The following is a 22,784-nucleotide window of genomic DNA, read 5'->3' on the forward strand; positions in this document are numbered from 1 at the left end:
TGAATTTCTAGCCTGGAATAAATTCTTAAAAAAAAAAACAAACCTCTCTGTCTAAATACATATATATTTATATAAACATACATATGTTTTTCTAAGGAACCCTGACTTATAACTTGCTCTTTTTCTTTTCCTCCTCCTTCTCAGTTTCCACTATTTTAGTTGGATGTGCAGTTATCAAATGGCACAAGAACTGTTGTTCATGTTTCACTGAAACTATTGGCACTACAAAGAATGTGGTGCCAAAGCCACATCTGGGATTAAGAGGTTTGGAAGACATCTTTGGGATGGAGCTGTAGCTGTGATAAGAACAGTTTTCTTTTCTTTTTTGACTGTGCTGGGTCTTCTTGGTGGTGCACGGGCTTCTCATTGCGGTGGCTTCTCTTGAGGAGCATGCACCCCAGGCTCATGGGCTCAGTAGCTGAGTATGTGAGCTTAGTTGCCCCACGACATGTAGGATCTCAGTTCCCTGGCCAGGGTTCCTACCCACATCTGTTGTATTAGAAGATGGATTCTTAACCACTGGACCACCAGGGAAGTCCCAATTAAGAACTCTCAGTGCCTTTAGTTACGTGTATTTTTACTCTATTTTGGTTATACCACTTGTTCCCTTTAAACAAGATGGTATGATGGACCAAGATGTGTAATTCAATTGATGGTATCCATCATGTGTGGACTCACCTTTTTGATCTTTGTGTTTCTTAGAGTAAAATTCCTCACAGTGTAATAAGCAAGCACTTGAATACTCTTTTGAGTGACCAGAAAGTTCCCATACTCTTCACTCCCATCCACAGGCCAGTACTGGTCACACTTTCTCTGTGAAAGAGAAAGGAAAAATGCTATTTTCATATTTCAAATGCTTAGTCTAAGTTACCCCTGAAATCAGTAAAGATCTGATACCATGACACCCTTATTCTTCTAAACAATTTCTTTCCTTTCTCAGTGACTGTGAGTTAGTTGTAGAGAAGAGAAAGGAGAGAGCTATGGGGCTGAAAGACCTGAGATGATGGATCCAAACTCCTCCTTCTTTAGGATGAGAAAAGTGAGGCCAGATGTCCTGAGTCACTGTGAAGCCAGGACTAGAATCCGGCTCCTGTGAATTAAAATCTACTTCACTCTGCATAGCTTTTCAATGAACCTTATTTGCTTTTTCTCATGGAATGAAGAATGCATTTATATAACCCATAGCTTAATATATAATGAAGATTTTGACCTCTGTTTCCCTTTTATTTATTTATTTTAAATGTATTTATTCTTCATTGGAGGATAACTGTTTTAAAATATTTTTGTTGGTTTCTGCCATGCATCAATGTGAATCAGCCATAGGCATACACATGTCCCCTCCCTTTTGAACCTCCCTCCCACCTCCCACCCCATCCCACCCTCCTAGGTAATCACAGACCACCCGGTTGACCTCCCTGCATCATATAGCAAATTCCCACTGGCTGTCAATTTTACATATGGTAATGTATATGTTTCAATGCTACCATTTCTCTTTAGCTGTTTTATCTACTAGAAAGAAATCCTGATGAGCTTTCCTAACTTTTGCTGCTTCCTAACGCTGACTCTATCACAAGCAACTTAAAGCACTTCCAATCGCTCTCTTGGAGAGGGAATAAGAGATAACCTACATACCCTTCCTTTCTCCACAAGGTTCGTTATCATGACAATAACTTCCACATTATGCTCCCATATCATTCTCCAGAAATCTTCGGCCGTGGATTTCAGTGGGCCTTGGGCAGCAATGTAAGCTTTTGGTCTGTTGTAGCCCTGAAGAGACAAATGACAAATATTTCTCACTAACACATTTGTATGCCATTTTTACCTGTTCAGTTTCTAAGATCAGCACAGTTTTGCTATCAAAGAAAACCATTAAAAAATACTTTAAAGCCAGAAAAAATGTACTAGCACAGCAAAGACAACAATTCTTCTTTAACTATGATATATATATATATATATAGTCTTTGCATTGACACAACCATTGTTCTCTGCACCTCCAGTCTTAGTGCATTTAATCCAAGTCTGTTAACTGTGCTTAATACCTGGTCCTTAATTGTGCAGCTTTGAAATGTGTTTGAGGCATTAGGGCTCAGTTGTCTGTAATCAGGAAACCTTTGGTGTTTTCTCCTTATGGTAGACCTGAGCAATGCTAATCATTCACAGCTATCTTCACTTATTACCTGCTGTTGGCCAAGTTTACAAACATTAACCCTAACCCATAATTTACATGCAAAATGGAAGAATCATTCTTAATTTGGGGATAAGCAAGCTGAAGCTCAAAAGAGTTAAGTGGCTTTCCAAGCTTTCAGTTAGCCAATGGCAGAGTTGCAATTCAGAGCCAGTTCCAACTCCAAAGCCCATATTCAGTCTGACGTACACACTCACAGACATGGAAGCCTGAAGTGACTGCCTAAAACAAACCCACTGGATACTTATATTTGGTGCTCACTTCTTTGAATTAGGGAGCTTCCCTGGGGGGTCAGATGGTAAAAGGGTCTGCTTGCAACTCAGAAGACCCAGGTTTGATCCCTGGGTAGGAAAGATTCCCTTGAAAAGGAAACGGCAACCCACTCCAGTACTCTTGTCTGGAAAATTCCATGGATGGAGGGGCCTCATAGGCTATAGCTCATGGGGTCACAAAGAGTCGGAACGGACTGAGCAACTTCACTTTCACTTTCTTTCTTTGAATTAACTGCTCTTTCTTTGAATTAACTATTTCTTTCTTTGAATTAACCTGAAGGCAGCTAGACTGTAAGGTCAGTGTCAGGAAAATAACCGAGTTCCATTGGCATTCAACTGACCACCGGGAAACAGCAGGAAGTGAGTCAGTGGTCTACAGCCCCTGGAGATCGCCAGTAAGTTTCACAAAGCTGGGTATCCTGATACACGCCCAAGGTTATAAAGGCTGGTTACTGGTATAGTAATCACATGTTTGCCTTTTAGCCAATTCTTCTGTGGGAACTTTGCAGTCAAAACTTATTGATTATCTGCTATCTACATAATTTTTCACTAGGAACTATGGGATGGAAATGCCAAACAAGCATTGATCCTACACCTTTTAATTTAAGGAGTTACAAACTTATCAGAATACATACATCCTACCTTGCATGTACATTCTCAGCCCAAATTCCCTCTCTCACCTAGGAAATAAACCAGAGCTTGAGTGCCATTCAATCTGAAAACCTTTAGCCATGGGATCTCTTACTCCTGATTTGTATTTTTTATCTTTCACATAATATATGTTAAGCACTATTATGTGTACAATACTCTGGTATAATATATTCACAATCTAATATGATTTTCATAAATTTTATTTTAAATATGCTTACATCAACATAATTGGCATTGATGTAATCAGTCAGTTTGCCATCCTTCTCAGCAAGCTGTGCGAGTTTAACTCTACTATGATCATCTGTAATAGAAAAAGAAAATATTTCATTACATCATGAACTGCTTTTCAGCATAAAGGTCATTTACATTTACATGATCATTTATCAAATACAATTAAAACCAGTGCAAATATCATTTACTTTAGTTGGCTTCTGGAAGATACAAAGATGACAAAAATATAGATAAATATAGATGACAACAAAAACCATTTCTTTCAGGAAGGTTTCCAATACAGAAGGTGGGAATGGACATATACACAAAGAAGAATGTTTGGGTGTCAAGAGAGAAGTGCAGAGTCCTAGGGGAACACTGGTTTGGGATGAAAATAAACCTTTTCATAGAGGTTGACTCCTAAAGTTGGCATTTTAGATGGGCTTCTAAAGGTAGATACTGGGGCTGTGAACACTGCAGAGCCAGTGAAGGGGAGAGAACAAGCTAAGGAAGGATGGTAGCATGCATGCTTTGAAAAGGAGGCTGACAGAGTAAAAGAAAGTAGAGAAGGAAGCAGGAGGGCTCCAGGGAGTTTCTGTGATTAGTTACAGCAGGCAGCTCTTTCAAGGGAAGACCTCAAAGAGGAACTACTGCAAAGGGAGGCAGGAGAACAACTGGCCAAGAATGACGGGCATGGATCCTGCACTGTCAGTGAAGACGGCATGAAGACCATGGTAACTTGTACATAGTTCAGTCACTCAGTCGTGTCTGACTCTTTGCCACCCCATGCACTGCACCACGCCAGGCCTCTCTGTCTACCACCAACTCCCGGAGATTACTCAAACTCATGTCCATTGAGTCCGTGATGCCATCCAACCATCTCATCCTCTGTCGTCCCCTTCTCCTCCTGACCTCAATCTTTCCCAGCATCAGGGTCTTTTCCAATGAGTCAGCTCTTTGCATCAGGTGACCAAAGTACTGGAGTTTCAGCTTCAACATCAGTCCTTCCAATGAACACCCAGGACTGAACTCCTTTAGGATGGACTGATTGGATCTCCTTGCACTCCAAGGGACTCTCAAGAGTCTTCTCCAACACCACAGTTCAAAAACATCAATTCTTCAGTGCTCAGCTTTCTTCACAGTCCAACTCTCACATCCATACACGACCACTGGAAAAACAATAGCCTTGACTAGACGGACCTTTGTTGGCAAAGAAATGTCTCTGCTTTTGAATATGCTATCTAGGTTGGTCATAACTTTCCTTCCAAGGAGTAAGTGTCTTTTAATTTCATGGCTACAATCACCATCTGCAGTGATTTTGGAGCCCCCGAAAATAAAGTCAGCCACTGTTTCCCCATCTATTTCCCATGAAGTGATGGGACCAGATGCCATGATCTTCGTTTTCTGAATGTTGAGCTTTATGTCAACTTTTTCACTCCCCTCTTTCACTTTCATCAAGAGGCTCTTAGTTCTTCTTCACTTTCTGCCATAAGGGTGGTGTCATCTGCATATCTGAGGTTATTGATATTTCTCCCGGCAATCTTGATTTCAGCTTGTGCTTCCTCCAGCCCAGCATTTCTCATAGTTATATATAGTGCATGGTCATAATTAAATGTGTTGAAATGAGGAGTTCTGGAATAACTTCAGTTCTACAGAGAAACTATGTTTGGAGGAACTGCTTAATAAGAAAGCAAAGCATCACTAGAAGGACACTTGGTGGTTTCCCTGGGCAGATTAGTTTTTTCAAGGATGAAGAAATGAATACAGAACAAATGAGATATTCTGGAATAGTAATACTTTGGTGATATTGGCAGCTCACAAAGATGTAGGAAATGTACACAGAAATAGATGTGTGGCCATGGAAAGATGGCTTCAATGCCACGCTGACCTATTTTTGTATTTTGGTGCTGAAGGGTCTTACTGGGTAAACTTTCTGTTTTTTTTCTTCATCTGTAAAGTAGAAATGTTATTACCTATCTTGCCAGGTTCTTTCAGGGATGAAATGAAATAACAGATTTATTTAATTCACTTAAAATATTTTTAAATTAATTTTTTTTTTTTTAAATATAAATTTATTTATTTTAATTGGAGGTTAATTACTTTACAATATTGTATTGGTTTTGCCATACACTGACATGAATCCGCCACGGGTATACACGTGTTCCCCATCCTGAACCCCCTCCCACCTCCCTCCCCATACCATCCCTCTGGGTCATCCCAGTGCACCAGCCCCAAGCATCCTGTATAATGCATAGAACCTGGACTGGTGATTCGTTTCATATATGATATTATACATGTTTCAATGCCATTCTCCCAAATCATCCCGCCCTCTCCTTCTCCCACAGAGTCCAAAAGACTGTTCTGTACATCTGTGTCTCTTTTGCTGTCTCGCATACAGGGTTATCGTTACCATCTTTCTAAATTCCATATATATGCGTTAGTATACTGTATTGGTGTTTTTCTTTCTGGCTTACTTCACTCTGTATAATAGGCTCCAGTTTCACCCACCTCATTAGAACTGATTCAAATATATTCTTTTTAATGGCTGAGTAATACTCCATTGTGTATATGTACCACAGCTTTCTTATCCATTCATCTGCTGATGGACATCTAGGTTGCTTCCTAAAATTAATTTTTATTGGAGTATGATTTATTGGAGTTGATTTACAGTGTTTTGTTAGTTTCTGCTATATAGCAAAGTGAGTCAGTTGAAATAACAGATTTACAGTGCCAGGCATATAGTAGGTGTTCAACAAATGTTAATCTCCATCCCCTTCTTAATTACTGGTAGGGATTTTCTATTTGGGCTTCCCTGGGGCTCAGTGGTAAAGAATCTGCCTGCAATGAAGAAGTCATGGGTTCTATCCCTGGGTTGAGAAGATCCCCTGGAGGAGGGTATGGCAACCCACTCCAGTATTCTTGCCTGGAGAATCCCATGGACACAGGAGCCTGGTGGATGAAAGTCCATAGGGTCACAAAGCATTGAACACAAGTGAAGCAACTTAGCATGCACCCATGCATTTTCTATTTAGCTTGCAGAGGGAATGGTCTAACAACCACTTCACTCTAAGAAGCAACTGAATACAGCTGAGCTTTTACATGTAGTAAGACAGTTGCTTCCACTGAGGAGGCCAAACATGAAGCAGAATCTTCTATCAAAATTGAAAAATTGGTGTAAACCTTGTAGGGAAAAAAAGCAACATCTATGCAAACTACTTAGCAGTGTGATCATAAAAGTTTCTATTCCAGAAACTAGGATGGAACCAGAATTTAAACAACCATGCTGTAACACCATGTTCACACAAATCTAGGAAGACTTACTGAATATGTAAGAAAGGAAGTAAGTTGAAGTTTTGGGGAAGAATGAAGATGGATTTCAAGAGATGAGGGGGATGTAAAGGAAAATAAAAGGGAACAGATGTAAATAAGACATGCTGTAAGAAGATGGAAGAAACATGATAATTGCATAGAAAAATAAATAGGTATACTTGCCCTAAAGAAAAGAGCCAGACACCTATTCAGGGAGGAGAAAAAGACAATAAAAGGAGAGAAGAAATAAAAAGAAAGAATCCAACTAACCTTTTATCAGCCCCCAGGGAGAATGGCAAGAGAGGAACAGAAATGTTAGGGAAAAAGAGTCTAAAGAAAATCCCTTTTGGTTAGTAAATTCACATAAAGGGGATCTCAAGTGAAAATAGAACTACGAATACAAACAATGACAGAAAACATAAGAACAAATTTACAGGCTATGAGGTCTGAAGAAAGGACTGGATTAAAACATGAGTTTATTTTGTTCAAAAGAAACAGATGTCATTAATTGCATTTAAGCTGGAGTAGTTAAACAATATGTATTATCTAACACAAGTCTCATGTCCTGATACAAAGGTCCTGAAACAGATTCACTGAGGTTCACTGTCAGAGAACTTCAGGACACTGAATTAAAAGCACTGCAATGATAAGGTCAGAGTTGAGTGAAGGATATACTTACAGGCAACAATATTTATGTATCGGTTCTTGTGCTTATTGTCGGGGTGATTGGAGCTGTCTGCTGTGATACCTAAATCAACAGTACAGCTCTGCACCTCCTGTAAAGAAATTGCATGGGTAACATTTTAATACACATCCTTTCAAACAAAGTGCCTTAAAATACACTAAGGAAGACAACAAACAAAACAATCTATCAAAAAAAATTTTTACATGTTATATCAACTATTTCTTGGCTATAAGAAAATGCAGTGAAATAATGCCTTACCTGGTAAAACTCTTTCAGTGTCTAATGAGGGAATGAATGCCAAAAAAGTAAAGAAATCAAATTCCACAGCACACGACAAATGAGAAAAAAAAGTGTTCATATTAGGTTTACAATGGAAAACCATGATCATGCAATAAATACATTTGTCAAATACTAACACAACAGAATGTTTCAAACAGTTGCATGCAAATCAAAATTTCTAACAGTTCGGAACCTTAAAATCATGTAAAAGGAAAAAAAGCACTTTTAAAAGGGGACAGTGGTATAATAACATGATGAATTTTTAAAATGTTGATGAGAAAAACCACATATTTGATGACACATTTTGACATATGAGTCAGATTTGCTAATATTCAAATACAATTGTATTTGATCATGATAGAATTAATTGAAACTGAATTAGTGATACTTTTTTTGTTGTTGATTTTGAGTAATTTTAAGACTAAACAGCATCCTTAATTAGGTGGTTTGTAACAGATTTAGAGTTGTCAACACATTAGACATCTCCTAAAGTTTTTTATCATATATATTATGTCTTTGGAAATAAAATTTAAATAGTATAACTTTCTACATACTTAATTAGTAGACTTCTTATTAATTAAAATTAAACCTCAATGAGTTGAGAAAAATTATTCCTGCCATTTAGCTTTTAAAAAGAATTAAAATCCTTCTAAGGTATATCTTCTATCTAAATATATTAGTTTGGAATTTTCAATTATTTAGTACACATTAAGATAATAACATGAAAGCCTTATAATTTTTGAGAAAATATACAATCTAAATATAAATCTGATTCATTGGCAAAATGGCTCAGCCCTTTACTAAATAAGCATCCCAAGGCCTCTTGTGCAGCAAGTCATTCTGATTCTAAATTTAAAAACAATTTAATATATGACCCACTTAAAAGGTACAGAATTATTAATTATTAAGCTACTTATTAAGTTAATAAAAAGCTTTCTTCAATCAATGAGTTAGGAGCAATGGAATTAAGAATACACTTTTTGAGTAAAAGTGTAAGGTTATTTTATTAATTTAATCATCATGAACTGCCTAATACTATTTAAAATGATTTATGATTTTATAATTATGAAAACTGTGTATCTACTTTTGTATTTATGCTATCAGCAACTTTTACAATAAATTGTCTATTTTTCCTTATGGATTTTAACATCTTGAATGTTAGACCCATCCTTAACATATTCTTCTTTTTGCAACTAGGATTTTGTTTGATCGATGCCTGATAGTTTCTGTAAATTCATATTGCACCACCTAGTAACCTCTGTTATGTTAGGAAAAAATAATTTGATGTTTTAAAAATATAATTCTTCATATTATTCCATTTTATTTAGTAGTCACCTCATAGTACTTTCTTATTCAATACAGCTATGACTTAGATTTCTTTTAAGATTAAATTAGCTGGCTTTTACTGTTTTTAATTTAGTGACAACATATATTTCATTTATCTTTCCTTTGGTATTTTAAAGCTTTCTAGTCTCTGTCATTTTCCTTCCATAACTATGCTCTTGGGGATCTGATTCATGGGAAGAAGTTGCGGGGTGTATTAGGTACTGTGGTATAGCCTCTGATCAGGGTCAGATCTCAAAGGGCTTCAAACAGGGACATCGATTGAGTACTTGGAGAGGCTGAGGTTGGGCTGGGGAGCCCCTGATTTCTAGAATGGAAAGGACAAGAGTGTTAGATTTCAATCCCAGCCCTGCTATTTGCTTGAATGCTCAATTGTGATTCCTTGCGACCCCATGGACTGCAGCCTGCTAGTCTCCTTTGTCCATGGGATTTCCCAGCCAAGAATACTGGAATGGATTGCCATTTCTTTTTCTAGGCTATCTTCCTGACCAACAGATAGAACCTATATTTCCTGCATCTCCTTTTTTTTGCCTTTTCATACTGTTCATGGGGTTCTCAAGGCAAAAAGACAGGACACTGAAAGATGAACTTCCCAGGTCGGTAGGTGCCCAATATGCTACTGGAGATCAGTGGAGAAATAACTCCAGAAAGAATGAAGGGATGGAGCCAAAGCAAAAACAATACACAGTTGTGGATGTGACTGGTGATGGAAGCAAGGTTCGATGCTGTAAAGAGCAATACTGCACAGGAACCTGGAATGTTAGGTCCATGAATCAAGACATATTGGAAGTGATCAAATAGGCGATGGCAAGAGTGAACATCAACATTCTAGGAATCAGTGAACTAAAATGGACTGGAATAGATGAATTTAACTCAGATGACCATTGTATCTACTACTGTGAGCAAGAATCATTTAGAAGAAATGGAGTAGCCATCATAGTCAACAAAAGAGTCCAATATGCAGTACTTGGATGCAATCTCAAAAACAACAGGATGATCTCTGTTTGTTTCCAAGGCAAACCATTCAATATCATGGTAATCCAAGTCTATGCCCTGAGCAGTAATGCTGAAGAAGCTGAACGGTTCTATGAAGACCTACAACACGTTTTAGAACTAACACCCAAAAGAGATGTCCTTTTCATTATAGGGGACTGGAATGAAAAAGTAGGAAGTCAAGAAACACCTGAAGTAACAGGCAAATCTGGCCTTGGAATATGGAATGAAGCAGGGCAAAGGCTAATAGAGTTTTGCCAAGAGAATGCACTGGTCATAGCAAACACCCTCTTCCAACAACACAAGAGAAGACTCTACATATGGACATCACCAGATGGTCAACACTCAAATTGGATTGATTATATTCTTTGCAGCCAAAGATGGACAAGCTCTATACAGTCAGCAAAAACAAGACCGGGAGCTGACTGTAGCTCAGATCATGAACTCCTTATTGCCAAATTCAGACTTAAATTGAATAAAGTGGGGAAAACCACTAGACCATTCAGGTATGACCTAAATCAAACCCCTTATGATTATACAGTGGAAGTGAGAAATGGATTTAAGGGACTAGATCTGACAGACAGAGTGCCTGATGAACTATGGACAGAGGTTCGTGACATTGTTCAGGAGACAGGGATCAAGACCATTCCTAAGAAAAAGAAATGCAAAAAGGCAAAATGGCTGTCAGAGGGGGCCTTACAAATAGCTGTGAAAAGAAGATAAGTGAAAAGCAAAGGAGAAAAGGAAAGCTATAAGCATCTGAATGTAGAGTTCCAAAGAATAGCAAGGAGAGATAAAAAAGCCTTCAGTGATCAGTGCAAAGAAATAGAGGAAAACAATAGAATGGGAAAGACTAGAGATCTCTTCAAGAAAATTAGAGATACCAAGGGAACATTTTATGCAAAGATGGGCTCAATAAAGGACAGAAATAGTATGGACCTAACAGAAGCAGAAGATATTAAGAAGAAGTGGCAAGAACATATAGAACTGTACAAAAAAGATCTTCATGACCCAGATAATCACGATTGTGTGATCACTCACCTAGAGGCAGACATCCTGGAATGTGAAGTCACGTGGGCCTTAGGAAGCATCACTACAAACAAAGCTAGTGGAGGTGATGGAATTCCAGTTGAGCTATTTCAAATTCTCAAAGATGATGCTGTGAAAGTGCTGCACTCAATACACCAGCAAATCTGGAAAACTCAGCAGTGGTCACAGGACTGGAAAAGGTGAGTTTTCATTCCAATCCCTAAGAAAGGCAATGCCAAAGAATGCTCAAACTACCGCACAATTGCATTCATCTCACATGCTAGTACGGAGAAGGCAATGGCAACTCACTCCAGTACTTTTGCCTGGAGAATCCCACGGATGGAGGAGCCTGGTAAGCTGCCATCTATGGGGGCACACAGAGTCGGACATGACTGATGCAACTTAGCAGCAGCATCCACACATGCTAGTAGAGAAATGCTCAAAATTCTCCAAATCAGGCTTCAGCAATATGTGAACTGTGAACTTCCAGATGTTTAAGCTGGTTTTAGAAAAGGCAGAGGAACCAGAGATCAAATGCCAACATCTGCTGGATCATCGAAAAAGCAAGAGAGTTCCAGAAAAACTTCTATTTCTGTTTTATTGACTATGCCAAAGCCTTTGACTGTGTGGATCACAATAAACTGTGGATAATCCTGAAAGAGATGGGAATACCAGACCACCTGAGCTGCCTCTTGAGAAACCTATATGCAGGTGACAGAAGCAACAGTTAGAACTGGATATGGAACAATAGACTGGTTCCAAATAGGAAAAGGAGTATGTCAAGGCTGTATATTGTCACCCTGCTTATTTAACTTATATGCAGAGTACATCATGAGAAATGCTGGGCTGGATGAATCACAAGCTGGAATGAAGATTGCTGGGAGAAATATCAATAATCTCAGATATGCAGATGACACCACCGTTATGGCAGAAAGTGAAGAAGAACTAAAGAGCCTCTTGTTAAAAGTGAAAGAGGGCAGTGAAAAAGTGGCTTAAAGCTCAACATTCAGAAAACTAAGATCATGGCATCTGGTCTCATCAGTTCATGGCAAATAGATGGGGAAACAGTGGCTGACTTTATTTTTGGGGGCTCCAAAATCACTGCAGATGGTGACTGCAGCTATGAAATTAAAAGACGCTTAAGTTATGACCAACCTAGACAGCATATTAAAGAGCAGAGACATTACTTTGTCAACAAAGGTCTGTCTAATCAAGGCTATGGTTTTTCCAGTAGTCATGTATGGATGTGAGAGTTGGACTATAAAGAAAGCTGAGCGCTGAAGAATTGATGCTTTTGAACTGTGGTGTTGGAGAAAACTCTTGAGAGTCCCTTGGACTGCAAGGAGATCCAACCAGTCCATCCTAAAGGAGATCAATCCTGGGTGTTCAGTGGAGGGACTGATGTTGAAGCTGAGACTCCAATATTTTGGCCACCTGATATGAAGAGGTAACTCATCTGAAAAGACCCTGATGCTGGGAAAGACTGAAGGCAGGAGGAGAAGGGGACGACAGAGGACGAGATGGTTGGATGGCATCACTGAGTCAATGGACATGAGTTTGAGTAAACTGCGGGAGTTGGTGATGGACAGGGAGGCCTGGCATGCTGCGGTTCATGGGGTTGCAAAGAGTTGGACAGGACTGAGCGACTGAACTGAACTTCCTGCATCTCCTGCTTGGCAGGCAGATTCTTTACCACTGAGCCACCTGGGAAGCCCCACCCTGCTATGTACTAAGATAAGATACTTGAGATAGGGAGATTATACTATATTATCCAGGTGAGCTCCAAATGCCTTCAATCCTAAATCCTCATAAGAGTGAGGCAAATGGAGATTACACATTCATAGGTGCTAAGTCCATTCAGTTGTATCCAACTCTTTGCAAGGCTATGGATTGTAGCCCTCCAGGCTCCTCTATCCATGGGATTCACCTGGTAAGGATACTGGAGTGGGTTGCCATTTCCTTCTCCAGAGGATCTTCGCACGTCTCTTAGACTGGTTCTTTACTACTGGCACCACCTGGGAAGCCCATGCTGTTTACTGGTTGTTAATAATTAACTTTTGTTGAAGATGCTTTCATCAATATGATTAGATATAAAAACAAATAACTTCCAGAATTGGGTGAATGTTGATTGTAGACGTATCTAGTACCATGACTGACATGTAGGGAGTGCTCAACGAAGGTGACTTTATGCTGTGGTTTTTACTGGTAACTGTTGGCTGAGGGCACACTATTTTGAAAAATCTTCTTAACTGATAATTCAGTGGGCCTTGATAAATTTGCAGTAAATTTCCCTGTGCCTACCATCTAAGAGTGTTTTACAGACTACTACTAGAAAAATTTTCAGTGATTGTGAAGTTCCAATGTTTTTTAGAAATGCGTATTTTCTTGAGAAGATGGGACTTTACCTTGGGTAATATTTATTATGCCTTGTATAATAAGCGTTTTTGCATTTACACTGTTGTAATCCTTATAGGTAGGAGTTTGTATGTACTTTGGCTCAAAATTATGAAATTTACTAGTTTATTATAATCTATATGGTTTAGAAAATTAAAAGGAATCAGTGTTACCAATTCAGATTAAAAAAAGAATACTATAGTTCTGATTTTATGGGAATTAAACATGGTTTTGTGTTTCCAACTAGTACAACTGAATTTTAAAATGGAAAACCAATTTGCTAAATTATATAACTATCACACATATCCTAAACACATAACTGATTATGGAAATAATAATTTCACTAGAATGGAAATGGTTTCAATTCAAGAAACAGCCTATTGGTGAATTTCAAAAAATTACTATTTTCCATACTGTTTAAAAGAGACATATTAAAATCATACCTCAAATTCTTCAGTAAACCCACTACTTGCATGTAAGTCTGCAACATGCTTTGGAAAGTGCTTTATTGGAATTGCTCCAACATCATCTAAGTGAATAAAAAAAATTAAGTTGGAAAGGATAACTCAACAGAAATAAATGTGCCTCTCATTTGTGGGGATTTATAAAGAGCTTCCTTCTAAAACAACTTCAAAATTCAATTATTCCTATAATCTCAACTGAATCTATGTTCAGAGAAACAATAAACAACAATTATCAGTTTTCCCTACATTTACTATTAATCATAACCTGCATTTTAGAATTCTGATTTGATCAGCAATCTTTTCCTTTCATACACTAAAGAGAAAATAATTAATTTTCAATGTTACGTTATAAAAAACACCCAATGGACTGCATCGCTTTATGGATAATTTTCTTTAACATGAGTGGGAGTTGCCTGTCAATTCTAGGGGGAAAAATGCAGAAATAATCTATTTTCAATTTTACTATGGATTTAACATAATATATAGTGCAATTTCAGTTTTATACAATTGTACGATTTAGAGTCTCTCCATTAAATTGTCAGATGTTTACATTTGAAAATATTTTTTCTTTTTCTCTATAAATAATAGAAAACATTTATATGCAGACTATTCATTAAGTATACTGTCAAGAACCTTTGGGACTTTTAATCTGTAAAATTTCAAGAATTCTAACTTGAAAAAAATGCTATGTAAACAAAGTCACTGGATCTGTTAATTAATTGTGAAGGGGCCAATTTTTTTACCTGTTTCTGTTTTTTCTCTTTTTTCCCCCCTGGAAAGGCTTTCTTAGATTAAACATATTACTAGTTCACAGTGTGCAACTTCACAAGTGATATCTCTGACAAGGAAACATCAAACACATTTCACTAGAAACAGTTACTTACATCAACAGATGTTCAGCATCTAGGCCATTTAATATTTTTAAGCTTCAGTTACCAAGAATTTGTTGACTTAAAAAAAAAATTAGAATCCATCTGTTCTCTTTCAGATAAGTGTACCTGAATACTAAAATTGAATTAGCAAGTTAAGCTTAAGAAACACTAGACAAAGGTGTAATTCCACCTTCACACCTACAGAAGCACCTTGCCTAGAAGTAGCTTTTATAATTAGATAAGAAAACAGAAATAACTTGTCACATCTAAATCATTAGTCCTAAGCTCTGTCAAACCCATGGATATTCCTCAGCAGAGCTAACCTTTTTCCATGAGTAAATTGATTACTTCTCACTTGCTATCATGTCTTCCAGTAATTTCTTTTACGAATTGGTCTGCAAGTAGGTGAGACTAGCTTATCTTTTTATTTTCTGATTTCACATGAACGTATGCATATGTTGGGGGTGCTCAAGAGTGCATCTTTGAGAGCTGAGCAGACAAAAGGAGGAGATGCCCTTGATCACCATTCTTCTGAGAAATAGGACAGGGGGTTCTGGATTTCCTGGACAACCCAATTTTGGATTATTTTATTTATTGTTAATAATAAACTGTGTTGGACTTTAGATAATGTTAGAGTTAATTTGCTTACCCATGCTGACAGGGTATGTAGGAGAGGTATGTTTGACAGTGAAGGGAACTAAACCCAACAGATAACTGAGAGCAATCAGTCTCAAAAATTCTAAGCATGTTAATAAGAAATGGTGCTGTACTAAAAGGACGGACAGAATTTTAATATAAACTGGAAAAGCCAATAAAACACTGGTGGTTAAAGACACAAAGTCGATAAAAGAGGTGAAAGAGCAAGACAGGTCTAACTCCTACGTCTGTTGAAAATTACAATGAAAATGCTTCTGTTTTATTTTTCTGTTTTTTAAATCGCATGAGACTTCAGAAGATAACATCCTGTAGAATGTGCACCTCAAGCAGTAACATACGGCGTCTCAGACAATTTAAAAAGAGACTTCTGTACAAAGACACGGAGAGGAATGTTTGCTTTTGCTTTCCCTGGTCTCCTTGTCCTTGTATCATCCTCTGTCCTCCTGTTCTTCCTTAATTCCCACATGTCTAGACAACTTTTTGTTGTTACCACTTTTCATCCTGAAATGTTATAAAATGCTAATTCAACAAGTGTCTGCGACCTTAGTGACAATGTGATTTCCAGAGTCAGTGAGAGTCTTAAAGTGACTCCTGCTAATTCTTGAATATTGTTAACTAGGTAAGTTCTGATAAAGCAGTTGATGCTTCCCAGGTATTCAACGGTCTGACACTTTTACTTCACATATTTCAGGCAACCACACTTTCTTTGTGCTCATGTTTCTCTTCTACCTTCACTGTTATATAGTTTCTTTATTTTCCCCTAATGTAGTTAAGAAAACTTTTCCCACATTCACTCAGATAATCAGAAAGAAATTAAAGTTTATTCTTATTTTTGTGGGTTTTGTCCTGTCCGTCCTTACTGCATTGATTTAGTCTGACTTTTGGTGTTTAGATATCCACTAAAGTAATTGAAATAACTGAAAGTCAGCATTATTCCTTACTAATATATTATTGCTATAAATATTTATGTTCTTTAACATACAACATCTGAACAACTATAAATTATTTTGTCACATCACCTGTATGGTTAAGAATATTCAAAATTAACAAGTTAAAAACCTGAATGCCTGATACATAATATTTTAGGCAACATAGACATTTACTAATCTACATTATAGCATTTGCAAAGTACTTCAATAAGGACAAACCTTCCAACATCATGCTTTTCATTTAACATCTACCAGCTACTCTGGGTCACACTTTAAGCTATTACCTGAAATTGGAAAGATAGGTGTTGGAGGTGTGGATATTACTCGAGGGGAAGTACTGTCCTCTAAATAAAAATGTGCAGTCTGGAAACATTTCCTGGAAAGAAAAGAAGGCAATTTATACTACTAGCTGGAATGGACAAGAAGACAACTTCTGAGATGCTTAAAAATTATGACAGAAATCTTCAGAATTAAAAAACATAAGTGGAAATCTATCACCTACTTTTACAAAACACAGTTATTAAAGAATTTTACAGCCTCCAAATTTATCTCAGTTTTACCTGTTCCAGATGCGAAGAGCGAGCAGGTATCAGACATGCTATAAGCAAAGGTAACACTTGAACTTGCAGTTGGTGCCAAGGAGTAGGATAGCTCAATACCCTAGCTGCTCTTCTACTGTTGCTGTATACCAGGGTGTCCTGCCACTTTGGACAGGATCAGAGTGGAAAAGATAGCCTATCCAAAGCTATTTTTCACTCAATATTTAAAGGATCATGCCGTTCTGAGGCTATTCAGCTGCTAGCAAAAGTTAGCAAGGAATGACCAGGTAGAAGTGAATTTCCACTATGGTAACATTTTGATGAAAAAATACAGCTTTATATTACAAGTGTGACACTGTCGTAAGGACAAAACGAAGTGAAGAAATAATGAGCGTGTAACCAAAAACGGGTGATTTTCTCTCCAACAGATGCTAGCCTTGATGAGGGTTTTGAGAATGAATATATTTGGAATCAACCACAACTATGACCTACAAGGTCACCTGAATCTATTTTCATTTAGATAATAAGAGTAACATCTGGTAAGAGCTCATGCAAACTATTGAGAAGAGCAAAGAACCAACTGCTGCTGTAAACTAATGCAAACTATCATTAATTAAAAAATGTAGATAATTAAAACTGCTAATGACACTCTTTGATGTGGGTCATTTAATTTATTTGAAGCATTACTCATAAGTGGTTAAGTTTAAATGGAAAGATCTGTTTGAGTGAAAGTGCCAATCTCGTTTTTCATTTGAAAAATCCAAGCAACAAGATACTTATCCTAATGAACTTTAACATTTGTTCTTATATGACACACTTCAATTGTGATATTTTCTTTCAATAATCAGTTCTCTGCATAAAATTCTTCAATGGTTTCCCACTGGAATAAGAACGATATTCATTATTTCAGCAAGGGCGGTTAGACCCTCTGTGACCTGGTTCCCCCTCCATATCCCCACCAGCAGTCTCATCTCTTATTACTTCTTCTGCAACCACTAGGCTCTAACCCACTGGTCATCCCTTTCTCTTTCCAAGAAGTCCTGCAATATTATCCCAGGGTCGTGGTTCTTGGTGTTCCCTCTGGCCACTTGCCTCTTTCCCATCACTTACACATTGGCTTAAATGCCACTTCCTCTGAGAGTCCTCTGACCACCTAAGCTATTAATAAAACTATAAGCCCCTCTGGCTAAGTCACTATTCTACCCCTTTTTTGCTTGTTTTATGGCACTTATCACTCTCTGAAATACTTTATTTATACATTTGTTTATTCATCGTTCATAATTTTAGTTGGTCCTCCCTCACCAGAATGTTAAGTCCCCCAAAAGCAAAGATCCACGTGCGTGCTCAGTCGTGTCTGACTCTTTGCAGCCCTATGGCCTGTGGCCCATCAGGCTCCTCTGTTCATGGAATTTTCCAGGCAAGAATACTGGAGTGGTTTGCCATTTCCTTCTCCAGGGGATCTTACTGACCCAAGGATTGAAGCCACATCTCCTGTGTCTCCTGCACTGGCAGGCAGATTCTTTACCACTGAGCAACCTGTGAAGCCCAACAAAAGGCAAGACACTTGGTCTTAATGTAGTGTTAGTCCTCATAATAATGTCTGGCGTGTTATAGGTGCCCTGGAATATTTGTTCAATGAATTCACTGCCATAGGTATCAATAGTACAAAATTATATAGTTTATTTATAACTCTAATGTCACAAGTTTAAAAACAAATCCAAAGGTAATGATGTGCACAGCAAAAAAAAATAGCTATCTGCTGTGATAGTATAATCATAATCAAACCTGTGAGAGTACAGATAATTGACAGAACACACGAATGTCTTCGACAGGGAAGAGGTGATGTAGGAGGAAGACAAGTGCATGTACCATCAACTGTGATGTGGGGCAAAAAGGCCCCAAGCAAGGCTCATATCCTGAAGAGTGGAAGAAGCCTGGCAGAGTAATGAGAACTGGAAAGAGGAGGGCCACAGGTCTCAAGATGAAGATTCTTTTCTATTGAAAATCCACATCTGAGCAGAACTGACACCAGTCTGGAGCAGAAACTTCAGGAAAGTGTGGGTCATCTGTGCAACCACAGATGTAGTATCTTCTGCCCCACTGATAGGGAGACACTGGATTTGATACTTGCTTTTAAGATCACAGGATTAAAAATCTCTTTGATTCCTTTAAAATATGGTTGCAAAAGCCAGCTGAAAGGGCTTTTCTTTATTTTTCAATGAATCTTAGAGTTGTAAAATATTTAATACCTTAAGGGACCTAGTGCAATATCACAGCTAATATCAGAGTCCTTCCTCTAGCATCTCTGACATATAAAAAGGATTCAGTTTGAATCCTTCTGTGACAAGGAGCTTACTTCTCTATGAATCATCTTTAGCTACTACACATTTCTTACACTAACCCGAACATCAATCCCTTGTAAGTATCTCCAAATGGTACCCAAAGAGGAGACCCTCCTGTTCCAATGTAACGCCTCTTACTGTTGATATTTTTCTTATATTGAGCCTCAAACCTATCTCCCTTTTACTTTGACATATTGGCTTTAGCTCTATCTTACAGATTTTTAGATTGTAGTATCCAAATCTTTAAATACCTAAACCCTACCTATCTGTGGTCCAAACCTTTTTTGACTTTTCTCCTTGAAGTTTATGTTCAATAACAAATGTTGTAGATCACTGAACATGTCTTGCCTGCTCTAACTCAGTTATTTCTTCTCCCTGCTTTAAACATGGTTCTTCTTTTGACCAAAATGCCTCGGTCACTAATGTGCCATGCAAATATTTCCTTTCAAAAGACAGCTCAGTGGCATCTTCTCTGTGAAACAGCCTCTCATTTCTCAAGCAGATTCTTGCACTCCACTTTCTGTTTCTATTATAATGAACACAAACGTCCATTCACACTCTTGTTTAAAAAGATTGCTTTGAAAAATATGCTTAATTAATCCAAGAATGACCTTCAATTTATTTTAAATATTTTAATTAATTGGTGGTAAAAGTAATCATTTTGTAGTATATTTGTTTTGGGCCTTTATCCTCATTATATATATTTTTTAAAGATGGGGCCATGTCTTTTGATTTATGTAGACCCAATTTTAAATACAATGCCAGGAGTGCAATAGGTATTAAATGTTGAATGATTAGATGGATTTACAGTAGAATTTCCAGTAGAATTCCACCAACCATAATGTATACAGATGCATCCTAGACTCTCTTGCCTACCGGAGCCTCAAATGAGATTAACTTAAAATTTCAAAACATTTGGGAGGAAGAGGTAGAATATACAGCTAGAGAAGGATGGATTGATGGGTGGATGGATGGATGGATGGATGCCTAGATGGAGGATGTGTCTGAGAGAATGGGAAGAAGGCAATATCTCTTAAAATGGGAAAAGGCAAATTAAGACATATCAGTACCAAGGTTTAAGATGTTGCTAATATTCCTTGTAGTAAATTCCAGCTCCTCTTTTCAGCTATGTAATCAAACATTTGTTGGTTTTAGAAAATAAGTGGTCTAGTAATGTTACTTGTATTAACAGGTAACAAAAGAATCTTATAAATCATACCAATAAGCTTAAAAGTAGGAAACAATTAAAATAGTACAGGATTCATTCTGGATGAAGAGCATCTGTATGTGGCTTAGGAACTCTTTATGGTACAGTCTTACCTAGGAGGTGACATTCTATATAAAAGGTAGCGTGGCACTGGAGTCCTCCATTCTGGATGGTAGCTACCAATGACCCACAAATTTAAATTTAATATCAAGAGAAAAATTATATTGCTTCTCTTCCCACTCTCTGCAGTCAGAATAAGGGTGCCTATGGAAAACTCTGTTCTATATTGCTTTTGATGGAGTGCTGTTTATTTGAACACATTTTTGGTATTTTTCATATTCTAACTACTAAAAAAAGCTCTCCAAAATTTTCTCTTTGTCATCTTTAAAGTGAACTTTTTGAAGCTATTCTTATGGAAATAATTTTGTGTCTTGGAAACTTATGATTTGGCTCATGTAAATTATACCTTAAAACATCTGGAAAATAATTTCAAGGCATATTATTTAATGTATGACAAGATTTGGTATCTATGGTCCATCTGTTCTGTATCAGCAGTGAGTGTCTTCACGTCTATGTGCTAAGTGTTTGTAACTCCGTCTCCTGCTAATTATCACTCAGCCATGAAGAAAAAAGTGATGACTGTTTTAAACTTGTAGACATAGGTCCTATCAATCAATGTTAATCTGATTATTTAATTTACACCTTTTCATCACATTATTTGGAATTAAAAGCTAGAAATGTATAATTATTATTCCAGTTTTTGGATCCTTACACAAATATGAAACAATATTCATTATGCTGTACTCATCACAGAAACCCTGAAGAAAATCTGACTCCAATCTAAAAGATAATCTCTCCCCCAAATAGTAAAAAGAGGACACTAATTCCTAGATGGGTGACTTGCCCAAAGCTATATAATAAATGTTGGGCAGAACTGGAAAAGAGACCCAGATTTTATCACCTCTGATTTGTTCTGCCTTCCTGCTATGGCATGCTTTCTCTTAAGGTTTATACCAAACATAAGAGACCACTTTGAGTTAAGTAAATTAGGCAAAAGAGAGGATTTACCATACCATTTGTGATTATTTTTTCTCCTAAAGAATTAGGTTAGAGAAGTGTTTTAATATATAAACTGGAAAAACTTATAAGGACAATGTTACTATTAGTATTAAGAGTCTTGCTGGTATGTCATTAGATTTTTAAACCTTTCTACAGGCTATAGTTTGCACAAAGGTCTAAAATGTTTCCATATTGGTGAATGAAATCATGTTGCTCAGAAATGCAGCTACCCTTGGATGTGAATAATTCAGACAAACTGTGAAGAATGCACTGCCATTGTCATTTTGTAGTTTAGCAAATAGTACTCCTAGTGTATTTGTCTCACTGATGTAAAAAGTTACATTTGGGAGTGAATTAACTTCAAATGGCCGTGAGTTGGACAGTTATGTTAAATTTGTAAATGGATAAGTAAGAGTAACAAATTTTATCAGGACGTTTGATTATTAGATATAAAATATATACATAAAACTCTAAGAGTGTTCATATTTTAAACTAACACTCTGTACTCAAATTATATGTGTTATTTGTAAGGAGAACAGAAACATTTCATGGAGGAAGGTCAAATTAGTATTTTCCAACTTATAATTTCATCTTTTTTTATCCACATAAGTATGGATGGAATGGCCTACTAATAACAAAAGATATAAACCACTCCAGACTTGACTTTACCATGAAATCTCAAATCATATTAAATAAGGCACTGATTTTCAATTTTGTAGAAAATAAACTTGGAATATTAAGTAACAGATTAAAAAACTCATTCTAATTACTTCAACCTTTTAACTATAAACTATCTAACACTTTAACTGAAATTTATTCTAACACTATTTACTATGAAATAGAATATGATCTCATTTCCCACCCTATTTTATGTTTGTCTAACTTCAATTCCCATTAACTTCAAAAATTGACTTGGCAGGGAAAATCAGCTTAGATATAAAACAGTAATCTGAACAAACATGACATCAGTGTTGGTAAGAAGTCTGGCCAACAAGTCCCGTGGGGAGTAAGAAGAAAGCAATATGAATTCTTGGTGAGCAAACATTTATGCATTAGGTACTGTGCTGGTGGTACTCTGCTAAACATGAAATCTTCTGTCAAAAAAGGCACTGGTGATTACAGGAATCATTAAAGAAAGCAGTTTTGTTTGCATGATGTTATGGACACAACAGACTCCTAATCCATTCATGATAACAAAAGCATGATCTGTTTGCTATAGTCTGCAGTCTACTCTGTTCTTCAAAAGAAGTCAGATATGAAATATGGCTGCTCATGGAAACAGTCTACCTTAGTCAACCAATATACAACCACATGCAGCTAGATGATCCAACCCCACAGTCTCAGACACACACAGCTCATCCCTC

General features: G+C 37.2%; 1 protein-coding gene across 2 annotated transcripts in view; it reads right to left on the reverse strand.

Annotated features, from left to right (window-relative positions):
- PTPRZ1 (protein tyrosine phosphatase receptor type Z1) overlaps window positions 1-22,784 on the reverse strand; it is a 208,595-nt gene that overhangs the window by 17,860 nt on the left and 167,951 nt on the right. For both annotated transcript variants that reach the window (XM_070368777.1, XM_070368778.1), the window contains 7 exons: window positions 16,558-16,649; window positions 13,795-13,880; window positions 7,571-7,591; window positions 7,307-7,403; window positions 3,327-3,409; window positions 1,633-1,767; window positions 679-813 (listed from right to left, as the gene is read on the reverse strand). In XM_070368777.1, the coding sequence (XP_070224878.1) occupies window positions 679-813; window positions 1,633-1,767; window positions 3,327-3,409; window positions 7,307-7,403; window positions 7,571-7,591; window positions 13,795-13,880; window positions 16,558-16,649 (649 nt within the window). The remainder of the gene's footprint in view (window positions 1-678; window positions 814-1,632; window positions 1,768-3,326; window positions 3,410-7,306; window positions 7,404-7,570; window positions 7,592-13,794; window positions 13,881-16,557; window positions 16,650-22,784) is intronic.

This window comes from Bos mutus, chromosome 4 (genome assembly GCF_027580195.1).
Source record: "Bos mutus isolate GX-2022 chromosome 4, NWIPB_WYAK_1.1, whole genome shotgun sequence".
Classification (NCBI taxonomy): domain Eukaryota; kingdom Metazoa; phylum Chordata; class Mammalia; order Artiodactyla; family Bovidae; genus Bos; species Bos mutus.